A 20551-nucleotide genomic window follows, 5' to 3' on the forward strand; every position below is an offset into this window, starting at 1 on the left:
GCGTGTTGAAACTTACAAGACGAGCCCCATGAGCAGTCCCCCGCCTCGTATCTCCAACAGATCGCCTTAGTTGCGGTTGGGGAGTACGATCTACCGTTCGACCGCCTTTGATAAGAACCACTCTTCCCCTTTTGGTATGAGCTCCGAAAGGGCTGGTCGCCTTTTCCCGCCCAGGCCCTAACATCTTTGGCTGTGAGCATCTTGTGGATGAACCCCGAGACATCCTCCTCATTCCACTCCATTTCGGGGTGCCTCTGCATTTTTAATCTAAACCCTTTATCGTATTCTAACCAGGCATCCCCCGGGAACTGCCTCTGTGCTAGGTGGATATTGGCCTCGTACAGCCACAAGTCGGCCGCGCAATGGGGAAACCTCTCCACTATAATGCATGCCATAATTCTGAAAGCGTCTAACCAATTGTCGAAACTGCGCTCTTTTCTGGCCCCACGCCTTTCTCTCCTGTCCTCCTCCTTCCTGTCGCACGTGGTTAGATCAAGTCCCTCTAGCTGTATTTCAAGCAGCGAAAATATGTCTATGAATTCCTTGCGCCATATCCTCTCTTTTACCGCTAGGGGGATAAGACATGCCAAGCCGGTGGCTTTCGTAGTCAGGGACGCCGGACCGGGGGATGGCCTGATGTAATGATCGTTGACTACCCCACTCGGAGGTGGGTTCCTGAAACCGGGCCGTTACCCCAACCGGGTAGTGGGGAAATTTGTTCCCCCTGAGCGGACAAGCTTACCTGCTCTTGCACTCTTGTCTGACGGGCCCACCCCGGGTCGACCATATGCCACGTGAGACCTGCCGCTTCCTCCGCGCGCTGCTCCCTAGGCCCTGGTACCCCTTGCCCTGTGCCATTAAGTAGCCCCGGCGCCAGCGATTTTAGACATTCCTTTACGATGTTGCTAATATGCTCACCCTTTTTCTTTTTGCCGGTCGTCTCGCCCTGTTCGCTGCCCTCTGGCCTCGGCGGAAGAGGTTTCTGCCGCACTTTCCTCGGAGGGTTCCTCTTCGATGTTCTCTTCATCGGCGTGTTTTTCAGCTTCTTGGGTGCGGAAGGCCCTGGTTCTTCGTCCGCCTGTTCCACCGGTCTGTTCTCTTTCCCTTTGCCCGGGTGAGGGTGAAGCCAGTCGTCGCCGTGGATGGCCGATAACTCGCGGATTTTCATCAGTACCTCTGCCATCTCGTCCGGCTGGCCTTCCGACATGTCGTGAGTCTCTGCGCACTTGTGTGTGGCTTCTTGGTTTCTCGCGTCTGCGTCAGGCCGTCTGCTGGGGGCACAGCTAACTGCGTGTGCTTATCCCGGGCCCTGAGCTTGCCGCGGTTTTTTACCTGTTGTTGCTTCGGGGGAGCTGGCACGGCGCGCCGCACCGCGCTCCGTAAGGCGTCCCGGCGATGATGACCTGGATCTTCCACCGGAGCCTCGCCGTCTTCCGCTTCGTCCTTCGCCGCGTCGCCTCTCTTGCTTCAGTCGTTGTTGCTGTCGCGCCGTTCTCCCAGCTCCTCGAATGCGATGTGCTTCTGCTGGGAGGGCGGCGTCGCTTAAATCCTCCTGAGCCCTCCATGCAGGCCTCAGGTGAGTCCCCCTGATTGGGGGGTTCAAACAAAGCCAGGTTGACCATTGGACGCCCTTTGGGGGCGCCAGGTCAACATGTCACTTCCGGTCGGGTGGCTGGTGCGCACCCCGTTTCCGCTGGTTCCTGTGCGCATCGAAGCGCCCAGAACCAGTTTTTCCCCGCTGGTGGCACCACGAGGGTTATGGCGCCGGCCTTCGAGCCTCCCCCACCCTTCGGGCGGGTGCGGCGGCCTCTGCAAGTACGTGTGATGTAAGAAGCTAATGTGAGTCAGTTTAAATCCGGTGTTACTGGCGGTCTTCTGTACTTGCGCACAGGACGATGCCCACTCCTTGTCCGTCAGGATATCGGGAAGTCATGGTCCCATGCCTTTCTGGCTCGCATCGGGAATAGGGTCTGACGTCCTTCAGAGCTGCATTTAAACGTGACACCAGCGTCCTCCATTCTCCTCCCTCCTGGTGGGTTTCCAGTGTAGCTGAGGGAGGCAGTACCTTTGGGATCTGCATCATTGAGCAACTAAAGGATGTTACGCACAGTTAAGAATGCATAAGATTTGATTATGTCCCGGTCCTGTGCCATGTGGTGGCGTCTGCCAGGCAATTGTCCACATCATACTGGCGATTCGCCATTATTTCGTTTGAAACCTGCCCCATAAGGCTTCCATCTCCTTCTCAACCATCCATGGAACCAATTAAGGATAGACCAGATGTGATGCAGCGTTGCTGATCCACTTAAGACATGGCAAGGCAAATTTAGAATCTTTCACGCAACGCAGGGCAGCAAACAAAGAAGCTGCGCTCTGTTGCGTAAAAGGGAGAGAGCAGAAATTCTCCATATTTACAAAGACATAGAGCATTTCTGCTTTCTCCTTACACTGGCACACTGTGTGCAGCCCAGTGTCAAAACATGCACCATTGTGACATGCTGCCTCATCAACATGATCGTCCTTTCGGCACACTTTCAATATATTTTTTTATTTTCCAAAATCAAATCCTAAAGCAGGATTTCTTTGTTGTAAATAACCAAACTGTGACTGGCCCACCTCACCATGGAAGTTTTATTCCATGGTGTGAGGGTCATTAAAATGTTGTTACTTTCACTTACTACCATATTCTCAATCAATCAATCATAGCATTTGTAAAGCGCACTACTTACCCATGAGGGTCTCAAGGCGCTGGGGAGTGGGGGGTGCTGCTACTACTTGAAGAGCCAGGTCTTGAGGTGTCTTCTGAAGGACAGCAGGTCTTGGGTCTGCCGTAGGTGGATGGGGAGGGTGTTCTAGGTCTTGGCGGCGAGGTGGGAGAACGATCTGCCGCCGGAGGTCGCTCTTTGGATGTGGGGGATTGTGGCCAGGGTGAGGTCGGCGGAGCGAAGCTGGCGGGTGGGGGTGTAGAAGCTGAGTCGGCTGCTGAGGTACGCTGGTCCGGTGTTGTGGAGTGCCTTGTGTGCATGGGTTAGGAGCTTGAAGGTAATCCTCTTGTTGATGGGGAGACCGTGCAGGTCTCTATGGTGGGGTGTGATAAGGCTGCCACGAGGGATGTCGAGGATCAGACGTGCAGAGGCGTTCTGAATGCGTTGAAGCCGTTTCAGGAGTTTGGCCGAGGCTCCTGCGTAGAGAGTGTTTCCGTAGTCCAACCTGCTGCTGACGAGGGCCTGGGTGACCGTTCTTCCTGTTTCGGTGGGGATCCAACTGTAGATCTTGCGGAGCATGCACAGGGTATTGAAGCAGGAGGAAGAGACTGCATTGACCTGCTTGGTCATGGAGAGGGTGGAGTCGAGGATGACCCCTAGGTTGCGTGTGTGGTCGGTGGGTGTTGGAGCTGTTGCCAGTGCGATCGGCCACCAGGAGTCGTTCCAGGCTGAAGGGGTGGGTCCGAGGATAAGGACCTCTGTCTTGTCCTGGTTCAGCTTCAAATGGCTGGTCCTCATCCAATCGGCGACAGCCTTCATTCCTTCGTGGAGGTTGGTTTTGGCGGTGTGGGGGTCCTTGGTGAGGGAGAGGATCAGCTGGGTGTCGTCGATGTAGGAGATGATGTTGAGGTCATGCAGTGCAGCGACGTGGGCGAGAGGTGCCATGTATATGTTGAACAGCTTTGGGCTGAGGGGTGAGCCCTGGGGTACGCCGCAGATGATCTCGGTGGCTTTGGAACGGAAGGGGGAGGTGGATGCTCTGTGTTCTGCCAGCAAGGAAGGAGGTGGTCCAGTCCAGGGCCTTCTCTTGGATCCCAGCGTCGTCGAGGCGTGTTCGTAGTGTGCGGTGGCAGACTGTGTCGAAGTCAGCTGACATGTCCAGGAGGATGAGGGCCGCGGTTTCTCCGTTGTCTAGCAGGGTCCTGATGTTATCAGTGGCAGCGATGAGGGCAGTCTCGGTGCTGTGGTTGCTGGGGAACCCCGACTGGGATAGATCCAGGATGCTGTTCTCCTCAAGGTAGCTGTTTGTTGACGGTCTTCTCGATGAACTTCACCGGGAACTGGAGCAGGGAGATGGGCCGGATTCTTTTGAGGTTCTTGGGGTCCGTCTTAGGATTCTTGATTAAGGCGTTAATCTCGGCGTGCTTCCAGCTCTCCCGGAAGGTTGCTGTCTCAAAGGCGATGCTGATGGTTTTTCGGAGATGGGGTGTGATTGCGGTGCTGGCTTTCTTGAAGATGTGGTGTGGGCAAGGGTCTGACGGAGATCCGGAGTTGATGGTGTTCATGGTCTTGATGGTGTCATCGTCGTTGATGTTGGTCCAGGACAGAAGGAGGTTGGTGCAGATGGTGGTTGTGGGGGCGGGGGGGTCTTAGTGGTAGTCGTGGCGGTCATGTTGAAGCTGTCGTGGATGTCTGCGATCTTGCTGTGGAAGAAGGTGATAGTGTGTGAAAGTAAAAACTGTATATGTGAAGTAACAATCCCAGGCATACACTTAAAGCAATTACACAATAGATTAAACAAACAAACTAGTTCAGTTTAGAGAAAATACATTTTTAATTTGGTTAAAAAGAGATATTAAAAATCAGTGCATTGATCAAAATTGATAAAATAACAATATAATGATACATGTGTATTCACAAAAGAATTAAAAAGAGGTTAGATGGCATCCGGTCGACGCGTTTCGACATAAAGAATATGCCTTCATCAGGACTTTTACCATCAAATTTCTAAAGTAGTACTCTTGTACCTGGACAATACTATTCTCATATAATGAAGCTGTAATGAGGCTGTATCAGGGCTGTATCGTCAAGCTTCAAACTTGATTTATTATTTATAGTTTTCTTGCATACATGTTAATATATTCGTTTATCGTTTCCAGTGATGTATTCATAGCATGGGTTTATTTAGGTCCAAAGGAGATGACAATTCCCCTCAAAAGATTTAGGATACGCTCTTCATCTGGGGTCTATTTATCGGTAGGGCACCACAACTTTACACTAATGCGTTGGATAGAGTCCTAAAGTATAAGAGAACGCTGTTGGTTAGTGGTGCCAGTCCTCCTCGTGGTAAGGTTTAAAAACTATATATATATATATATACGGCGTTGGCGTCGTGATTAAATTTTATTTTCACCGCCGTTCACACAGTGCTCCTAGATCTGATAGAACGCTTTTTACAAGTGGTGCCGTTCTCCCCTCGTGGTCAGGCTTACGAGTATACGGCGGTGGCGTCGTGATATCGAGTCTTTATTTGAAAGCCGTGCGCACGTTACTCCAGGAGAACTACACAAGGGAACAGCTGCTTCAGGATACTCTGCCGGCGGGTCAGGAAACCTTTTGTTTGTTTAATCTATTGTGTAATTGCTTTAAGTGTATGCCTGGGATTGTTACTTCACATATATTGTTTACCCTGTCCCAGGATATTGATCCGTATCAGGGGGTCCTTGTTGTTAACACATTGAAAGTAAAAACTGGCCATTTGCCAGCCCACTCCAAATTGGGCTGGCAGACAGATGGCCAAACTTCTGATGGCCATTACTCTGTCGGGCCATTAGAGGACTATGTCAGTGGTGGAGGCTGAGTAGTTTCAATCACGTACATGACCCAGCTCTAAATACAGTGGGCAGAACTTCAGTTTGGTGGAGAGGGTACACCGTCACTGTTGCAATGGGGTTTTTTGTGCCAAACTCTGAATCAGGCCCCAAGTTCCTAAATGTTTGGAGTACAACAAGGTGCCAAAGCTGGTCAAGTTATTTCAGAAGAGTGGAAGAAATTGTGGCCTACTGGTCAGGTCTGAGACACATTTATGCTTTGTGAGGGATGCTCTTTCACACAGCAGTATATAACCCTTGTCTGTGCTAACTTTGGCTTGACTTTCAGTCATTTAACCCCTTCTCTGCTGGGTATTTTTCCCCCGCTGTGTGGGGGAGAGGAGGGCCGCTCGTGGCACCACCGTGCTGATGACGAGCTCAGCTCGTCATAAGGCGCAACAGAGCTGCCCTCATGACGAGCTCAGCTCATCACGGCCACACCAGTTTTTAGCACAGCGGGGAAATTAGCCCCGCGTGCGAAGTGGATTCTGATGTTGTGTAACCAGCTCACAGGTCTCTGGTGGTTACAACTGATGTGGGCATCACATCAAAATCTTTAGTTGTCCCATGTCTTGGGTGACAATATTTTTCAGTTTAAAATTCTTATTCCATTCTGAAAGAACAAAACTAAGAGCCAGATCACGAAATGCAACACTAGAACAGAGGCATCAACCTACACTTCACATTGGGAACTGGAGATTGAGTTTAGATGCCTTTGACGGGCAAGTACACTCAGAATTCATGAATGGAATGGAATAATGAAAAGAGACCTTGTAGAAAATAATTTTGAACATACATCATTCTAGTACAGGGTGTTTCATCATTTCCATCCCAGCATAACTTATTGGATAGAATAGAATTTACACAAAATGATAAAGAACCATCATTGCAGTGAAAGCAGTGGGTGCAACCTCCAAGTGGTAAATCTAAATGTTGACTGATGGCTCTAGAGAGCACTGTTACTTTTATTAAAATGTTAACTCTGCGAAGCTGTATTATCTTTATCTGGTCTTCTGCCTAATCAAAATGATTGAAAAAGCACCGCAGAACTCTGAGACATCCCAACCTGATAGGTAGCCCGTTGTTTTCCATAAACATTATTCTGCTTTTTCGTAAAATGTTTTTTAGGGAAAACTATATTTGAACCTCACATAAACACAGTGCAATGCCCTTCACTGTGTGCTAACAACATACCCGAGTCCATGACGATGTTCATGGGTGCACTGTAGGTCCGAAGATACTGCTCAGGTGTAAGTAGCTCTTTGCACTGCAGGAGGTGGTAGATGGTGGCCTGGGGAATTATCAGCTCAGGCACCTTTTCGATGATGGAGTCTGCAAGGTGTTTGGAGGCCTGAAAGTCGGAGGGCACAGAAAGGTCAGGTTCATACAGCCATGAAAATTTGCATCAAATCCAGAAGTCAACAGGTATTTTCATGTTGCCATGACCTTCACTTACAACAGAGAGGCAGTAAGTTCACCACTTGGTTAAACTCGCCTTGTGGTACAAGCATTTAATCATGAGCAAGACACTTGAGCAGGTTGGACATCCTACCTCAAACTGATCATTGACTCAGGCTTTTAATTAAGCCCTATGTCTACATGGAAGCGACCAAAGGATGTCGGACTCAGATTATTCCCGTTCATCAAACTGCACTCTATGCCCTTGATCTCATGAAGTGACCACCAGACGTACTAACTTATGACAGATTTCTCCCACAGTTTTGGGGTGACAGGCATCTTAAAAAGATAAAGCTTTGGAGCAAGAGTATTTTTACACATTTGAGAGTGGTAAATGGTTGTTTGTCATTGGGACTGTAAAGGAATGTGTTGCTTTTAGCTGGAAGTTTTTGGCATCTCGAGAAAACACACAAGCCAATATTGTAACACCCAGCAAAACAATAACACAACAAAAATGTAACCGGCCACAACACAAACACAATGCACATAAAACCTGTAGTACAAAATAGGACAATAATGCAGCACAAAAAAGAAAAAACAATGCATCTTCACAACAACAAAATAAATATGTACAAATGTTCGTGTTGCCTAATGCCACATTCATAAATCTGCTTTCATAACACTGTGGATAAAGTGTTTGCACCAACCACTGCCTTAACCTGCCAACACGAACATGCAATGGCACCAGTAAACACGTTTTCCCACCACTTATTCGTTTTGCAATCCAGTCCCAGCTTTCTGTTCAGGCTCAAAAGTGGCCATGATGACATGTAGCGCTTTATAACACTCGAATTAGAATATCCAACATATGAATCCCCTGAATACTACATGACAATGTTGGTGGCTTTAGCTTTCAGTGGGTGCTCCATCTCTGCTTGGACTTAGGTGAGACCAAGCATTGAAATAGGCACTGGCACCCAATTGTTGTGTTGATACATCCGGAAGAGCTAAGCTTTTGTGTACCATTCCACAGATTGTAAAATGCTGGCGTTGTGTAATTCTTCAATAGGGAAGTCTTCCATGTACCTGGATCTCTAACTTGAAGAGGTATACCTGTCCACTTTCCGACCAAACAAGTTGGTGTATTGATTTAAATGTAGGACATCTGTGAAATTATAAATTTCACACGCACTGTTTGACAAGGAGACACATTAGTGACCTTTGCAACTTCACAAAGTTGGTCTGTTTGACAAAAATTTCCCTCGGATGAAACATCCTACCTCAAAATGTATTTTCCTGAGAAAAAAAAAACGTTTTCCTTGAGAAAATTCTTCTTTTTAGAGGCCAGGTTTTCTAGGGGCTGTGTTCTTTAAAGCCTACTTTTGTTGAATGTTCCTGTAAAATTCTCTTCTTAACACTTAACAGCCTTTATGAACTTACAACGTTTGTGAAGTTATTATAAAAAGGCGCAAAGTTAGCAGAAAAAAAGTGTAACTTCCCTTAGTTAAATGCATGCTCTCGGTTTTTAGCACATCTGAAGGTCATGGGCATGAATTCAACCTTGGTGAAGTCTATTGTGCATCCAGATATCGATAAACTGGATAACATTAAATTAGGTAGTAGTTACACCTTTTAAGTGCTGTAAAACAGCAGGACTACTATGCAACACTGTAATAAAACACAATAATATTATATCATAATTTATAGATGTGATGGATTTTTCATATTCTTTCCGTTATGCACTCCTCTAATGTTTTCCTGTAATCCTTTTTCTGTATATTTAGAATTTCTGATAAACTGGAACAATAAGATTTTTCAGTTTCTACAGGTATTGCATTTCTGCGCAAAGTTAATTGCATAGATTGATATATCATGAATTGGCTATTTTTCGAACGATATGAAGGTCCAATATTACTGCACCGCATGTTCTATAAAGATCATGAAAAGCCATTAGGATATGATAGAAAACACTATGAAATCTGTAGTCAATCTTCCATTTACACTAGAGTTGGAAAGGATTAGCATAACAATAATAACTTGTTTTAATAAAGTGCTTCAGAAAGCACTTATGCAATTTCTACGAGATGTAAATAACATAAGTTAATATTAAGCAAAATTAGACAATCAATCTACTGACTTCGGAAGGCTGAGTCTGTCTTGCCAGGATTCATAGTCCCCATTTCCAGAACATCACATTCATCAGTGGTGAGCATTCAGCTCAATGAGCTAGCCTGCCATCCAAACCTTGGGATTTTCTGTACAACACTTATCATTTCGAAACCTGTAGAATGGTTTTCATTCAAGTCATGTTTGAATGATATATGAAACTGTAATAAGGATACCCCCATGTTGCTTCTTTTGCCATCAATAAAATCAATATATATATATATATATATATATATATATATATATATATATATATATATATATATATATATATATATATATATATATATATATATATATATATATATATATATATATATATATGCAAAAATAATGACAACAAAATCCATTTAAATAGAAATTCTCTGCCACTAATTTCTTACCTTGGGGTACTTCAGAAGGTGAACACCGAGCTTTAGCAACTTTGTCAGGCACTCGCCAACGATGTTCTCCAGTAATTCGCCTTGATTTGCGTATCCTAGGTGGGATCCTGGCACATTGAGCACCTTATAGTTCCAGTGGTGAAAAAGCCGGGTGGGGATGTTATGGGACATCACCAGGATCCTGGGCTCCAACAATAAGGCACTGAAAGAGCACATGATGGTGACATTCAGACTTCAATGGCACCATTTACAACACAGACTACATAGTTAGAAAAGAACAGGAATGACAATCCTTGGCCAACAGGGCTGGATCCATGTCAAACTCTCATGATATGCACACATGATGCAATTACATAAAACAAATTTAATTGGAGCTCATTTATGCACTCTGTGCGTATTATGAAAATCTGGAATAGATCTGGTCTTCAAGAATCTATGCTGAACATACCTGGTAGAGATCTATCATGCTCAACTCTTTCCTTGTTAAAGACCAGAGGACTATATCCCACGGATGTTCAAGTCTACCTCAGAGGAACATCAGCCAACTTAGAGACAACGTATGTCCAGATTTAGAATTTGGTGCTAAGGCAAAATCCTAAAATTTGTGAAAGGAGTCCTACATATGATACAAAACCTACCTTTAGGAATTGCTCTACCAAAGGGATAGTCAGTCAGTCAGTCAATAAAACTTTATTTCGGCAGTTTTCAGCCATAAAAGTAAAATACAAAACACAATATAAAATCTACTAAAATTTGAGAACTATTGATCAAATGGATAATATAAAGCTTTACATAAAACCAGATTAAAACTACGAATGGAGTCCGAATACAAATATGACATATTATAAAATATTAAAATAACAATAAAAATAGGCAAGGAAGCGTATAGCGTACACCAATTGACAAAGATATTTAAGAACAAGGAGTACTTATCATTCATAGCAGTTGATGTACAGCAATATAGCAACACAGCCTTTCTATAGCCTTAATCCTAGCTCTGCGAGTGCACCACATTGAAAACAGAAACCTTGAGGTGGCAAAGGCAATCAATGGGGTAGAATCATATTTCAGGATCCTATATACTGCTAGATAGTTCCTGAAACCCAAGTTATTACATAGTTGCCAAATCCACCTTACTCTGGCTTTTTTATAAAGGGGGCAGAATAACACGACATGGAGGTCCGATTCCTCCTTTTCTGTGCAGCCCGGACCTCCAAAAAGCTATTGGTTAGGACACCCAGTAGACTATTCTGTGTTAAGCACGCCAAATTATATTCCTTTAATGCCAGGGGGAGTGATTTCTTAAAAATATAGGGGGCATGAATCCTCCGGTGAGTTCCAGAGGTTATGTCTCCCAATTTTAAAGCAAAGGTGTCTGATGTGCTGAAGCCATGGTAGCTTCCTCACTCCCAAAGTGAGTTGTCGAAGCAGTGACCCCACAGTTCGACCCTGTAAAGGGCTACCCCCCTAGCTTGGGTCTTATAAATTTCCACCGGGGGCCAACCATTTTCAAACTGCATTTATTATAGACCTTAAGGATACCACCGGAGGATTGTAACAATTTGAGATTTGCTTTTGTTACTTGAGGCCCCCAGTCCATTTGGTCATTAATACTGACCCCCAAGTATTCAAAAGTGGCCGTTCTCTCCAAAGCTATCCCATTCATTTGGGGATGAGGACAATTGAGAGTCTTTGCATGAAAAAACATATATTTTGTCTTAGAGAGATTAATCTCAAGGGTTCTCTTTTTACAAAAGTTACAAAACTCTATTGAAGTCCTTTGCAATCCCATAAGGGACTTGGATAATAAGAGCCTGTCATCCGCAAACATAAGCGCTGGAATCTTACGGTTCGCCAGCCTGGGGGAATCTAAGTCTTTTGTGGCCAATAGATCGGCAATCAAGCCATTGAGGAAGAGAGAAAAGAGTGTGGGGACCAGGACACAACTCTGCCTGACCCCCTTTTCCACCGGAAAGGGGGCTGTTAATTCCCCCTTTTTCCCAAAGCGTACCCTTGCGAATGTATCTTTATGCAAGCGTTCGATCTGATGGCATAGGTATGATGGCACACCCATGGCTCTCATTATGGCCCAGAGCTTATCGTGCCCGACCATGTCGAACACGGATCCTAAATCAACAAATGTAAGGTACAGGCTACCCTCTTCCATAGTAACAGTCTTCCAATGAATCAATTGCAGTCTAAATACCTGGTCAATGGTAGAAACCTTCGACCGGAATCCAGCTTGTAACGGTGTGAGGATCTGGTCTTCTTCCATCCAGGACTGCAATCTCGCCAATAGACATCTATTAAGCTAATTGGGTGATAATTCGCCGGATCTAAGGGAGAGCCCTTTTTAAATATGGGCACAATTTCCGCTCCCAGCCAGGTTGGAGGTAACTTCATGCCCTGAAGAAGGGCATTGAAGAATACCCATAGATAGGGGGCCCAAACCTTACGTTCGCTGCAGTACCAACCGCCAGGGATTTTGTCCAGACCCAGGGCCTTTGCTGGCAGTAAGGAATCCAGCGCCACCTCAACTTCTTGCATAGTACATGGAGGGATACTAATATCTATACTACTATAATAGAATGCACAACTGGGAGTCGCAAGAGCGACTAGAGAGTCAGAAGAAGTGTCTTCCATGCCTATAGAATATAATTTTTTTAAATGGAGACTCCAAACTGCTTCACTAACATTGGACTCTATTGCTGGTACTCCCTCAATCTTGCCAGATTTGACAAGATTCCAAAAAGTCCTTAAGTCACGATTGTCGAGGACAGATTTAATATTCTCCCATCTATCCGCCTCCCATTCCCGCTTCGCCTCAGTGATAATTTTCTTATAATGGGCCCTAGCAGCTCTTATACTCAAGGCTGTTCCCCTTTTAATTTCCACAAGTAAGGCAAGTTTGGCTAAACCGCATGATTTGTTGTGCCATTGGCTATTACTGTGAGGTTGTGCCTTAAAATCAGCAGTAGTATAAAAGAAACCCGCTAATTTACCACATAATTCTTGGTGGATGTTCTGGAAGGAGGAGAGGTAGACCTGGCTAAAGCTGTCATTTGTTAGGCTAAAAGCATTCTCTAGAGAGGGAATGGCAAGGTAGTATAATGCAGCAACCTTGTCCTCTGCCTGTACAAATTTGCTCCATCTAACTCTTCTACCTCTATTAACAGCTGTTAAATTAGAGTGAGGAGCAAGCTCCTCAGAAGGATGTTTTTTACTCTGTCCTACAAGAGATTTCTTTTCCAAGACCAGTGAGTTGCGGTCACTGTCGGGCCTAGAGCTTACCCTGAAGTTTTTTATGCAGCTCCAGAATTCAACACTGACCATAATGTAATCTATGGTGGAGCTGCTTCCAGGCCTGTTGTAAGTAAAATTACCAGGAGTATCCAGAGGGAATCTACCATTGCATGATCTAAGTGAGTGGGAGACTGTAAGCTTATAGAGCTGCACCCCTAAGGGGTCCAACCACGAGTGAGATACATATTACATTCTGGGATGGACTATACGAAATCTTCGTTGTGGGTTATAGAATTAATGCCAGGAAGTGGTTCATAATGGCAATTAAAATCTCCCCCTATAATTTTATATACAGAGGCAGAAAGGGAAGAAAGCAGGGTGTCAAGCAAGGTCAGAGTATGCGATGTCTGTGAAATTGATATAGGATGAGAATACACATTAATAAGGGCTACCTTGGGACCATCCACAAAAGATAAGAGGATACACAAAATATCTGGAGATTGAGTGTCAATCAAATTCACAAAGCAGCCTAAATGGGTGCCCACCCAAATGCAGAGACCCCCAAACGATCTCCCTCTAGCTCCATGGGAAGCGGGGTTTGAAAATGTAGTGAATCCCGCTCTGTGGGGGGCTGTCAAGGCCCAAGTTTCCTGGAATAGGCGCAGGTCAAACGTGTCTATGTATTCCCCCCAGTCAGGGATGTCCAGGTTTGAACTAATTCCTGCGATATTCCAGGATATAATCCTAATATTAGGGCACTCGACTAACAAGGTGCTGGGAGCAGGGGGGGAACTCAGAGCTAGCTCAGCTCGAATAGAGAAATACCCATTGCTTTCTATGTTTCCTGGAGGTAATCGCGGAACAAAAGGAGCACTCAATGCCTCCCTCCCAATGCATCTATCAACATTATTGGTCACCTCTGGACAAATGCTGTGGGAGTGTGGATACATCTCTGTGTGTGTTACTAATGGGGGTTGCAGTCAATCAACTAGTTCAAGGGCACTACCTCTATTATTAAAAGGGACATTAAGGTTCCCAGCATGCACTCCAGATGAAGATTGATAGTCCCTGTGGCCCCTAGGTGTACAAAATTCCCTTGTCATATAGTCAGGTCCTCCCTTAAAGGTCGTCGCATCAGATTGATAAAAGTAACCCAGTGGGAGTGACTGTATAGTACCAATTGTGCTCCCACACCCCCACTCAAGTATATGATTGACCACACCTCGGCCCCTGAAGTTAATCACTACACAGTCCCCCGAGACGTCTTTGTGCCTCGACCCGACCCAACTAACCCTGCGGGCAAACAATATTTCTCCCTGCTCGGGTCCATTAAGTGGTCTATTCCTATTCAACCAGTAGGTTATCTTGTTTTTAATTCAGGATAAGATTCTGGATGATCTGGTTTTAAATTCGGGACCCCGGCTAGAACAACTGCATAGGGAGATGCCGCTGGTGGCAAATTCAAACAGGGTAGAAGGCTGTTGGTATCATTGGAATGTGGTTTTGTTTTTGCACCAGTAGGTGCTAGTGTCAGTTGTTCGTGCCTTTGTCTTGCACCCTGGATGTTAGTTGATGTGTTTAGGACATTAGTCTCATTTGTACATTCTTTAGGCATTCTAGCCGTTGCTTTGGGCTTCGAAGTAGAGGACAATTCAAGAGGAAGCCTCACTATAGAGGAGCTTATAGAAGGTGCATGGGCTACTGGGGTCGAACTGTTTTCTCGGTTAGCAGAATCTATGGTAGTGATATTCTTCTCAATTACTGCTGCACAGATGTTCCCGCCCACACAACTTCCCTTGGTGTTTAACAGGGTAACACCTTTGTCAATCCAGCTTAGCACAGTTTTAAACTGTGCTTTAATAAAATTCTCTAGGTGGATTTGGAGATCTGTCAACAGATGACACGCCCATCCTGGAGGGATTTGTAAGTGCTGGACTGTGCCAGTACTTTCCTGGGCTCCCACAGTTTCCTCATTTTCCACTATGTGCGGTTTTTTAGCTATCATACCTCTTCTCACTTTCGTTTATGTCAGGCTAACCTTTTTGTTGTTTTTGGGACCCTTAGCGTATTCAGGCATTGTTGTTAAGGTTTCCACGGGTAGGGGTTGGGCACATGATATCTCTGCGATAGGAGATTCAATCGCAGTAGTACAAATATTAGAAGTGTGGGACAATCTTTCAATAGCGCTAGATACGGCACCAATTGCTTGTTGGAGCATTTTTTTTTTCTTTTTTTTTTTTTTTTGGAAAACCTTTATTGCAGCACTATAAAAATACAAGTACGGGCCTACAACCACAGGGGCCGGCCGCTGGTCAAAAATGTAACCAAACATATCACAGTTCAACACAGATCATCAGCCGACAACCCTGAGGTCCGGCAGCGATTCAGGATAACATTTATCTCGGAGTGTATAAATAGGGTACAGAATATAATAAAGGTTTCATTTTATATTATAGAGATAGACGGATCAGGTGCCATACAATCAAGTTAATGGAGACGGGGGACAGGTTAAGAGACAGGATATACGTAGAAACAACAATATGAGGGACCCTGGCGCCAATACCTATACAGCGAGATGAACAACAGTACGGGAGACATTTTTGTTGGAGCATTTTATCAATCGCAGTGGAATAAGTGACCAGGCCAGGTAATTTAGATTTATGCCTTGTCATAGGTCGAGCATATGAAGGTGAGGATTTACCCATTGGTAGCCAAGGACTGTGCTACTATTAAAGACTAATGTACTCTAGCGTGTATGATGGGCAGCCTGAAAGGAGATACCACTTAACTAAAGACATGCGAGCCCCAGGAATAACTCCCAGAACAAGCCCAACAGCTATGTCCCACAGCAATGACAGTGCAAGCAGAAGTATAGTCTGTTACCAAAGTCAAGTGGGGGGGGGGCCCAGTCCAGTCTCTCCAGACACGGACAGGCACAGACAGGTCCGCCCTTTGTCCGGGCTTCATCCCGGTCGTCGTACCGTGCCACGGAGGGAGAGGAACCGCTTTTGAGCGCGGTGGCAACGCCTCCCCCTCACTTGCGGTAGGTGAGTGGGTCCCGGTGCAGCTTGGGCACGCAAGTCCTTGCCCCAAATGCAGGTGATAATTCGGCCGGTCTTCTAGCGCAAAGGGACCCCACCTTCTCGAGGAGCCTCCAACAATTCCACAGCTCAAACAGTAAAGTCGCCCACTCCACGGGGGGAGAGGCAGCGCTTTTGAGCGCGATGGCAATGCCTCCCCCTCACTCGCAGCATGTGAGTGGGTCCCGGTGCAGCCTGGGTACTGAAGTCCTTGCCCCCAATGCAGGTGATAATTCAGCCTGTCTTCTAGCGCAAAGGGAACCCGCCTTCTCGAGGGGCCTCCAACAATTCCACAGCTCAAACAGCAAAGTCACCCACTACATTGGTACTTTTCCACATCTATTCACTGTGGGCACTGTTTGTGATGTGTCTGTTCGCGGCTGCCCTGGGCTTGGTGTGGCCCCACCGAGGTCATCATTTACAGTATATACAAGAACAGTATTTAAAAGAAGAATTCAAACTGCAATCAAGCTTGGTCAGTGTAGTAGTAGAAAAAACACGAAGGTGCAGTATCCAAGTAGGTAACTCCAGTAACGTCTGAAAGCGCAAATATTCAGAGATCTATATATCAAGAAAGTAAAAATGCTTCACTAGCACGGCGTTAAGTTCTCAAGTTTCAATCACAAGTCAATGGCGATATCCATGAGTCTCCTGAGAGAAATGACAGTGCAAGTGGCGAGTGCTACCCGGGGAGTACGGCACCTACTATCAAAGGGATAGTAGGTGGAGGAAATTACAAAAGTGGATTCTGAATTTGATGTAGTACTGACTCCACAGATCAGAGGATTTTTCTTACTAATTATATATGAGGTTTGTAGCTCCTATTCACGTATAAGAAGCCAGAAGAAATTCCTGAATCCAAAAACTATTACAAGAATATGGCCGCATTTGTAACACATCATCCCATTAAGAGGCCACTTATGGTGTGTTCTTAACATGCAATTTCACAATAATATATGACTTTGTTCTTTGCCTCTGTCTTTACATACCTCTACATAATCGACTTTCACATTCATTCTTGCCTCTTCCTTACAATGGTTCTAGTCTGCATTTAAGCAGCTTGCGCCCAGTCTGCTGTGAAGGTCACACTTCCTAGAAAGATGACTATATTGTGAATTTAACCAAATGATTAGGCATATATCCGTTGAATGGCACATTGGATTTTCTTTTGTCATATCAGAGAAAGAAAGAGAGCCTACTTGTTGGGACTGGATTCTGGGTTGAGAATCTGATGATGCTTGGAATATGATAATTAGAACTGTAATGGCAGTTGTAGCGGTTTCCCTGCTTGATTGATCTTGTTTCGACCTACTCACGTGAACTTCAATAAAGAAGTGGAATCTCACCCTAAGCATGTGGTACTTCTTTTCAGTGGCGACAAGGAAGGAAGAAGTGGTTCACAACAGGCTGAGGCTCAAGGATTTTGGAGTCTGTCACAATTTTCTGGAATTTGTGCATCTTCAGCGTGTGGTAATGTGTGGCACTGAAAGGCAGATAGTTCCTTGTGTAGTTCCTGGCTTCCTGGTTTCTTTGCTGTGAAGAATCTTGGTATTTGGGCTTAGCCAGAGCCCTACAAAATTGGACGCGCTTTCGCCTGGAGGATCCGTGCGTGAGGATGCATGATGCTACATGTTTGAGCCAGGCTCATGTGACGCACTGTGTTGCTTGGCAATGCAGCATGCAGGGACCGTCGTCACGGGTTGTGGCATTTACAATTGGGTGCCTGGTAACGTGTCGCACAGGTGACGCTGAGACACATCCTTCCAGTTGTCATCGTCTTTGTTAGTGGATTGCGGTGATCCACACATTTTTGTTGTGGTATTTTCAACCAGTGTGGTCACAAAGCTGCAGCGACCTGCAAGAGGCAACAGTGATCCGCACACCTTTATTGGTTATTTTCAACTGATGCGGCCACAAAAGTGCAGCGGCCTACAAGCTGCAAAAACTGTGAAAAGGTAACTTTGATAGCGGATCACTGTGATCCACATACCATTTCTTTAATTATACACTCAATTGTACCTCTTTAAGTGCAGATAAGCAGTGATTCACAATACACTATTTTACTGCTATTTTTGTCTCCTTCACTATTTAACTGCTATTTTTGCCTTTCTGTACCCTCTTTATTTGCTGAACTTAGGTGGTTTTGGTGATTTGCATACCTAGCACAGGTGTTTTCTGTTTTAGTGTTCACAATTGGTACTTTGCTTCTGTAACAGTTTATATAAGCAAACTGTGGGATTTTTAGTAGAACAAAGGATAACATGCAGCAGAGCATAATTCCTCCACTTTACTTTTTAGCAGCCATCGCGTGAGAACAATGGAAAGAGGGTTTCAAAGTGTATTTGAGGGCCATAGAAAGGGAGGCTTTTATGCAGAAGGAACCCAAGGTCCTTAGTGCAGGAAGGTGTTAAAACTTCTACAAAGCATCAGCATGTGGGGGGGATGTTTTGGATGAATGTGCCTCAGCCACCAAAACCTTGGATGCCCGTTTCAAGAAAAAGAAAAACGTTATTATGGAAAGGCATTCATTTTATGCTAGGCAACATTTGTCTTGTGAATCTGTTGAATCTTATGTCAGTGCAATACGAATTTTAGCTACTACATGTAGTTTTGGGGTATTTGCTGAAAAGATGATCAGGAATCAGACTGTGAATAAACCAAGAATAAGAAGATTTAGGAAAAGTTGTAAACCCGAAGCCTTGGACAGAACTGATGAAGTCTCTAGTAGCATCAAAGCTACCACAGGTTACATGGAACAGATTTCTCTGGGATCACAGGTACACACTATCCAAAGCGGGGGGACTTTCCAAAGCGTATGTATAAGAAAGGGGACTCTAGGGGGAAAATCATGGAATGTTACAGATGTGGGAATAGGTATCATTTTGGGAATTCCCCGAAGTGCCCTGCTGTTGGTAAAATGTGTGCGAATTGTAAGTCAAAGGGGCATTTTGCCAAGGTGTGTAAATCTGGTAATGAGAAGAGTAGTCCCAAACAAATTAATGGAACTGAACCCCCTTCAGCTATGGTGATTCATCTGAGGACTCTCATGATGAGAATGTATGTTGTGCACAAGAGAGTGGGGGAGATCTGGACAAAGGTGTGATGAAATTGAATCTGAAAAGGTCAATAGACAATTTTGCTTGGTGAATGTAGCAGACATTGCATTAAGGATCTTTTTTTACTCCGATTGGTATGGAAGACTGGGAACGGTTCAAAGATATTAGTTTAATGATGCCTAACGCACGACTAATTGGGTGCAGAGGAAAATCCATAGAGGTTGTTGGTTAATTTGAGACAGTGTTGGATTTTAAAGGCAACAGAGAGCGGTCTACTGTATATGTGGCCAAAGATGGATCATGTCAATTGCAGTGGTTGGAGCAGAGGACGTTAGGAATAGTCCTTGATTCCAATAGCCCTCAGCAGATGTTGTTGAAAGAGGAGTGTGTGGCAACTGTTAGTGATTGTCCATGGGTCACAGCATTCCCGGAGATTTTTCAAGAAAAACTGGGAAAACATAAGGGTTCTGGTGGTGCAACAAAGTGAGGCATGTGCCACTAACTATGAGGGAGGAAATCAGGAAGGAACTAAACCATTTGTGTGAGCAAGCATTATTGCAGCCATTGAAAGTTCTGAATGGTTATTCCTCTATGTGTTTGCAAAGAAGGCTACAGGAGTGTTGAGGATGTGCATTGACTTGAGGGACCTACGATGATAGAGTCTGGATAGATAGGCATCCCCCACCCGATATAAATGAGATGTAGACTCCTCTCAAGGGTGCCAAGGTTTTTTCAACTGTTGATATGACAGCTGCACCAGATTGCGCTGAAGCGTGAATTGAGGCATTTAACATTCTTTATCACAGCAGAAGATGCATTTATATTTAAAAGCATGCCTTTTGGTTTGGCTTTGGCCACCTCTGTTTTTCAGAGATTACTTGAGGCCTTGTACAATGGCATATCCATTGTTAGGTGTTTTCAGGACAATATCCAGATTTTTGGTCAAGACATGTCCTCCCATGACAAGTCATTGGCAATGGTCTTGGATGCTTTGAAAAACAAAAAACAAAGGTTGACCTTAGTTGAGAGCAGATAAGTTCAGGTTTGCAGTTGAGTGTGTGGACCATTTGGGTTTTAACATTTCTGGACAAAAGGTGTAACCGGAGGGAAGTTTAGTGAGGGCACTTGCTGAATTCCCAGTTCCCACTTACAAGGATCAGGTGTGGTCATTTTTCAGCATGTTGGATTTTTTTTCCCATTTTATACCCAAACTAGCAGCCCGTCCCGACGTTGTCCGGGTATGAATTCCTGCGGGCCAGTAGTATATTGTTTTGTAGGATTTTGTTTTGATAGCATTTCTCATCTGTGACAGGCCTGTCAAAGGCTCCAATTCACAGTGCACTGCTGATGCACTTAAGAGTGCGCGTTCAGTAGTGTGTGAACTCAAGTTTCCCTACTTTATTTTTCCTTGCAATATTATATAGCGCAAACTCGACAACATTGCATGAGCACAATTTACATTACAGAAGAACTCATTCATTTGTGGTAGGCACGGGGAGACAAAACGATTTGCCTGGAATCACAGGATGTTGAGCTGATGCCGAGATTCGAACGCAGCTCCCTAGCTCTAAAGTTTGCAATTCTAGAACTTGTGGCGGCAGGTGTGTCTAAAAGTGTATGTCGGCGCTGGCCATCAATGAGAGAGACCTG

General features: G+C 45.0%; 1 protein-coding gene across 5 annotated transcripts in view; it reads right to left on the reverse strand.

Annotated features, from left to right (window-relative positions):
* LOC147702005 (testis-expressed protein 47-like) overlaps window positions 1-20551 on the reverse strand; it is a 223648-nt gene that overhangs the window by 30919 nt on the left and 172178 nt on the right. For all 5 annotated transcript variants that reach the window (XM_086930620.1, XM_086930621.1, XM_086930618.1 and 2 more), the window contains exons 5-6: window positions 9523-9724; window positions 6770-6926 (exon numbers count right to left, since the gene is read on the reverse strand). In XM_086930620.1, coding sequence (XP_086786746.1) covers window positions 6770-6926; window positions 9523-9724 — 359 coding nt within the window. The remainder of the gene's footprint in view (window positions 1-6769; window positions 6927-9522; window positions 9725-20551) is intronic.

The sequence above is a fragment of the Lissotriton vulgaris genome, chromosome 7 (genome assembly GCF_964263255.1).
Source record: "Lissotriton vulgaris chromosome 7, aLisVul1.2, whole genome shotgun sequence".
In the NCBI taxonomy this organism is placed as follows: domain Eukaryota; kingdom Metazoa; phylum Chordata; class Amphibia; order Caudata; family Salamandridae; genus Lissotriton; species Lissotriton vulgaris.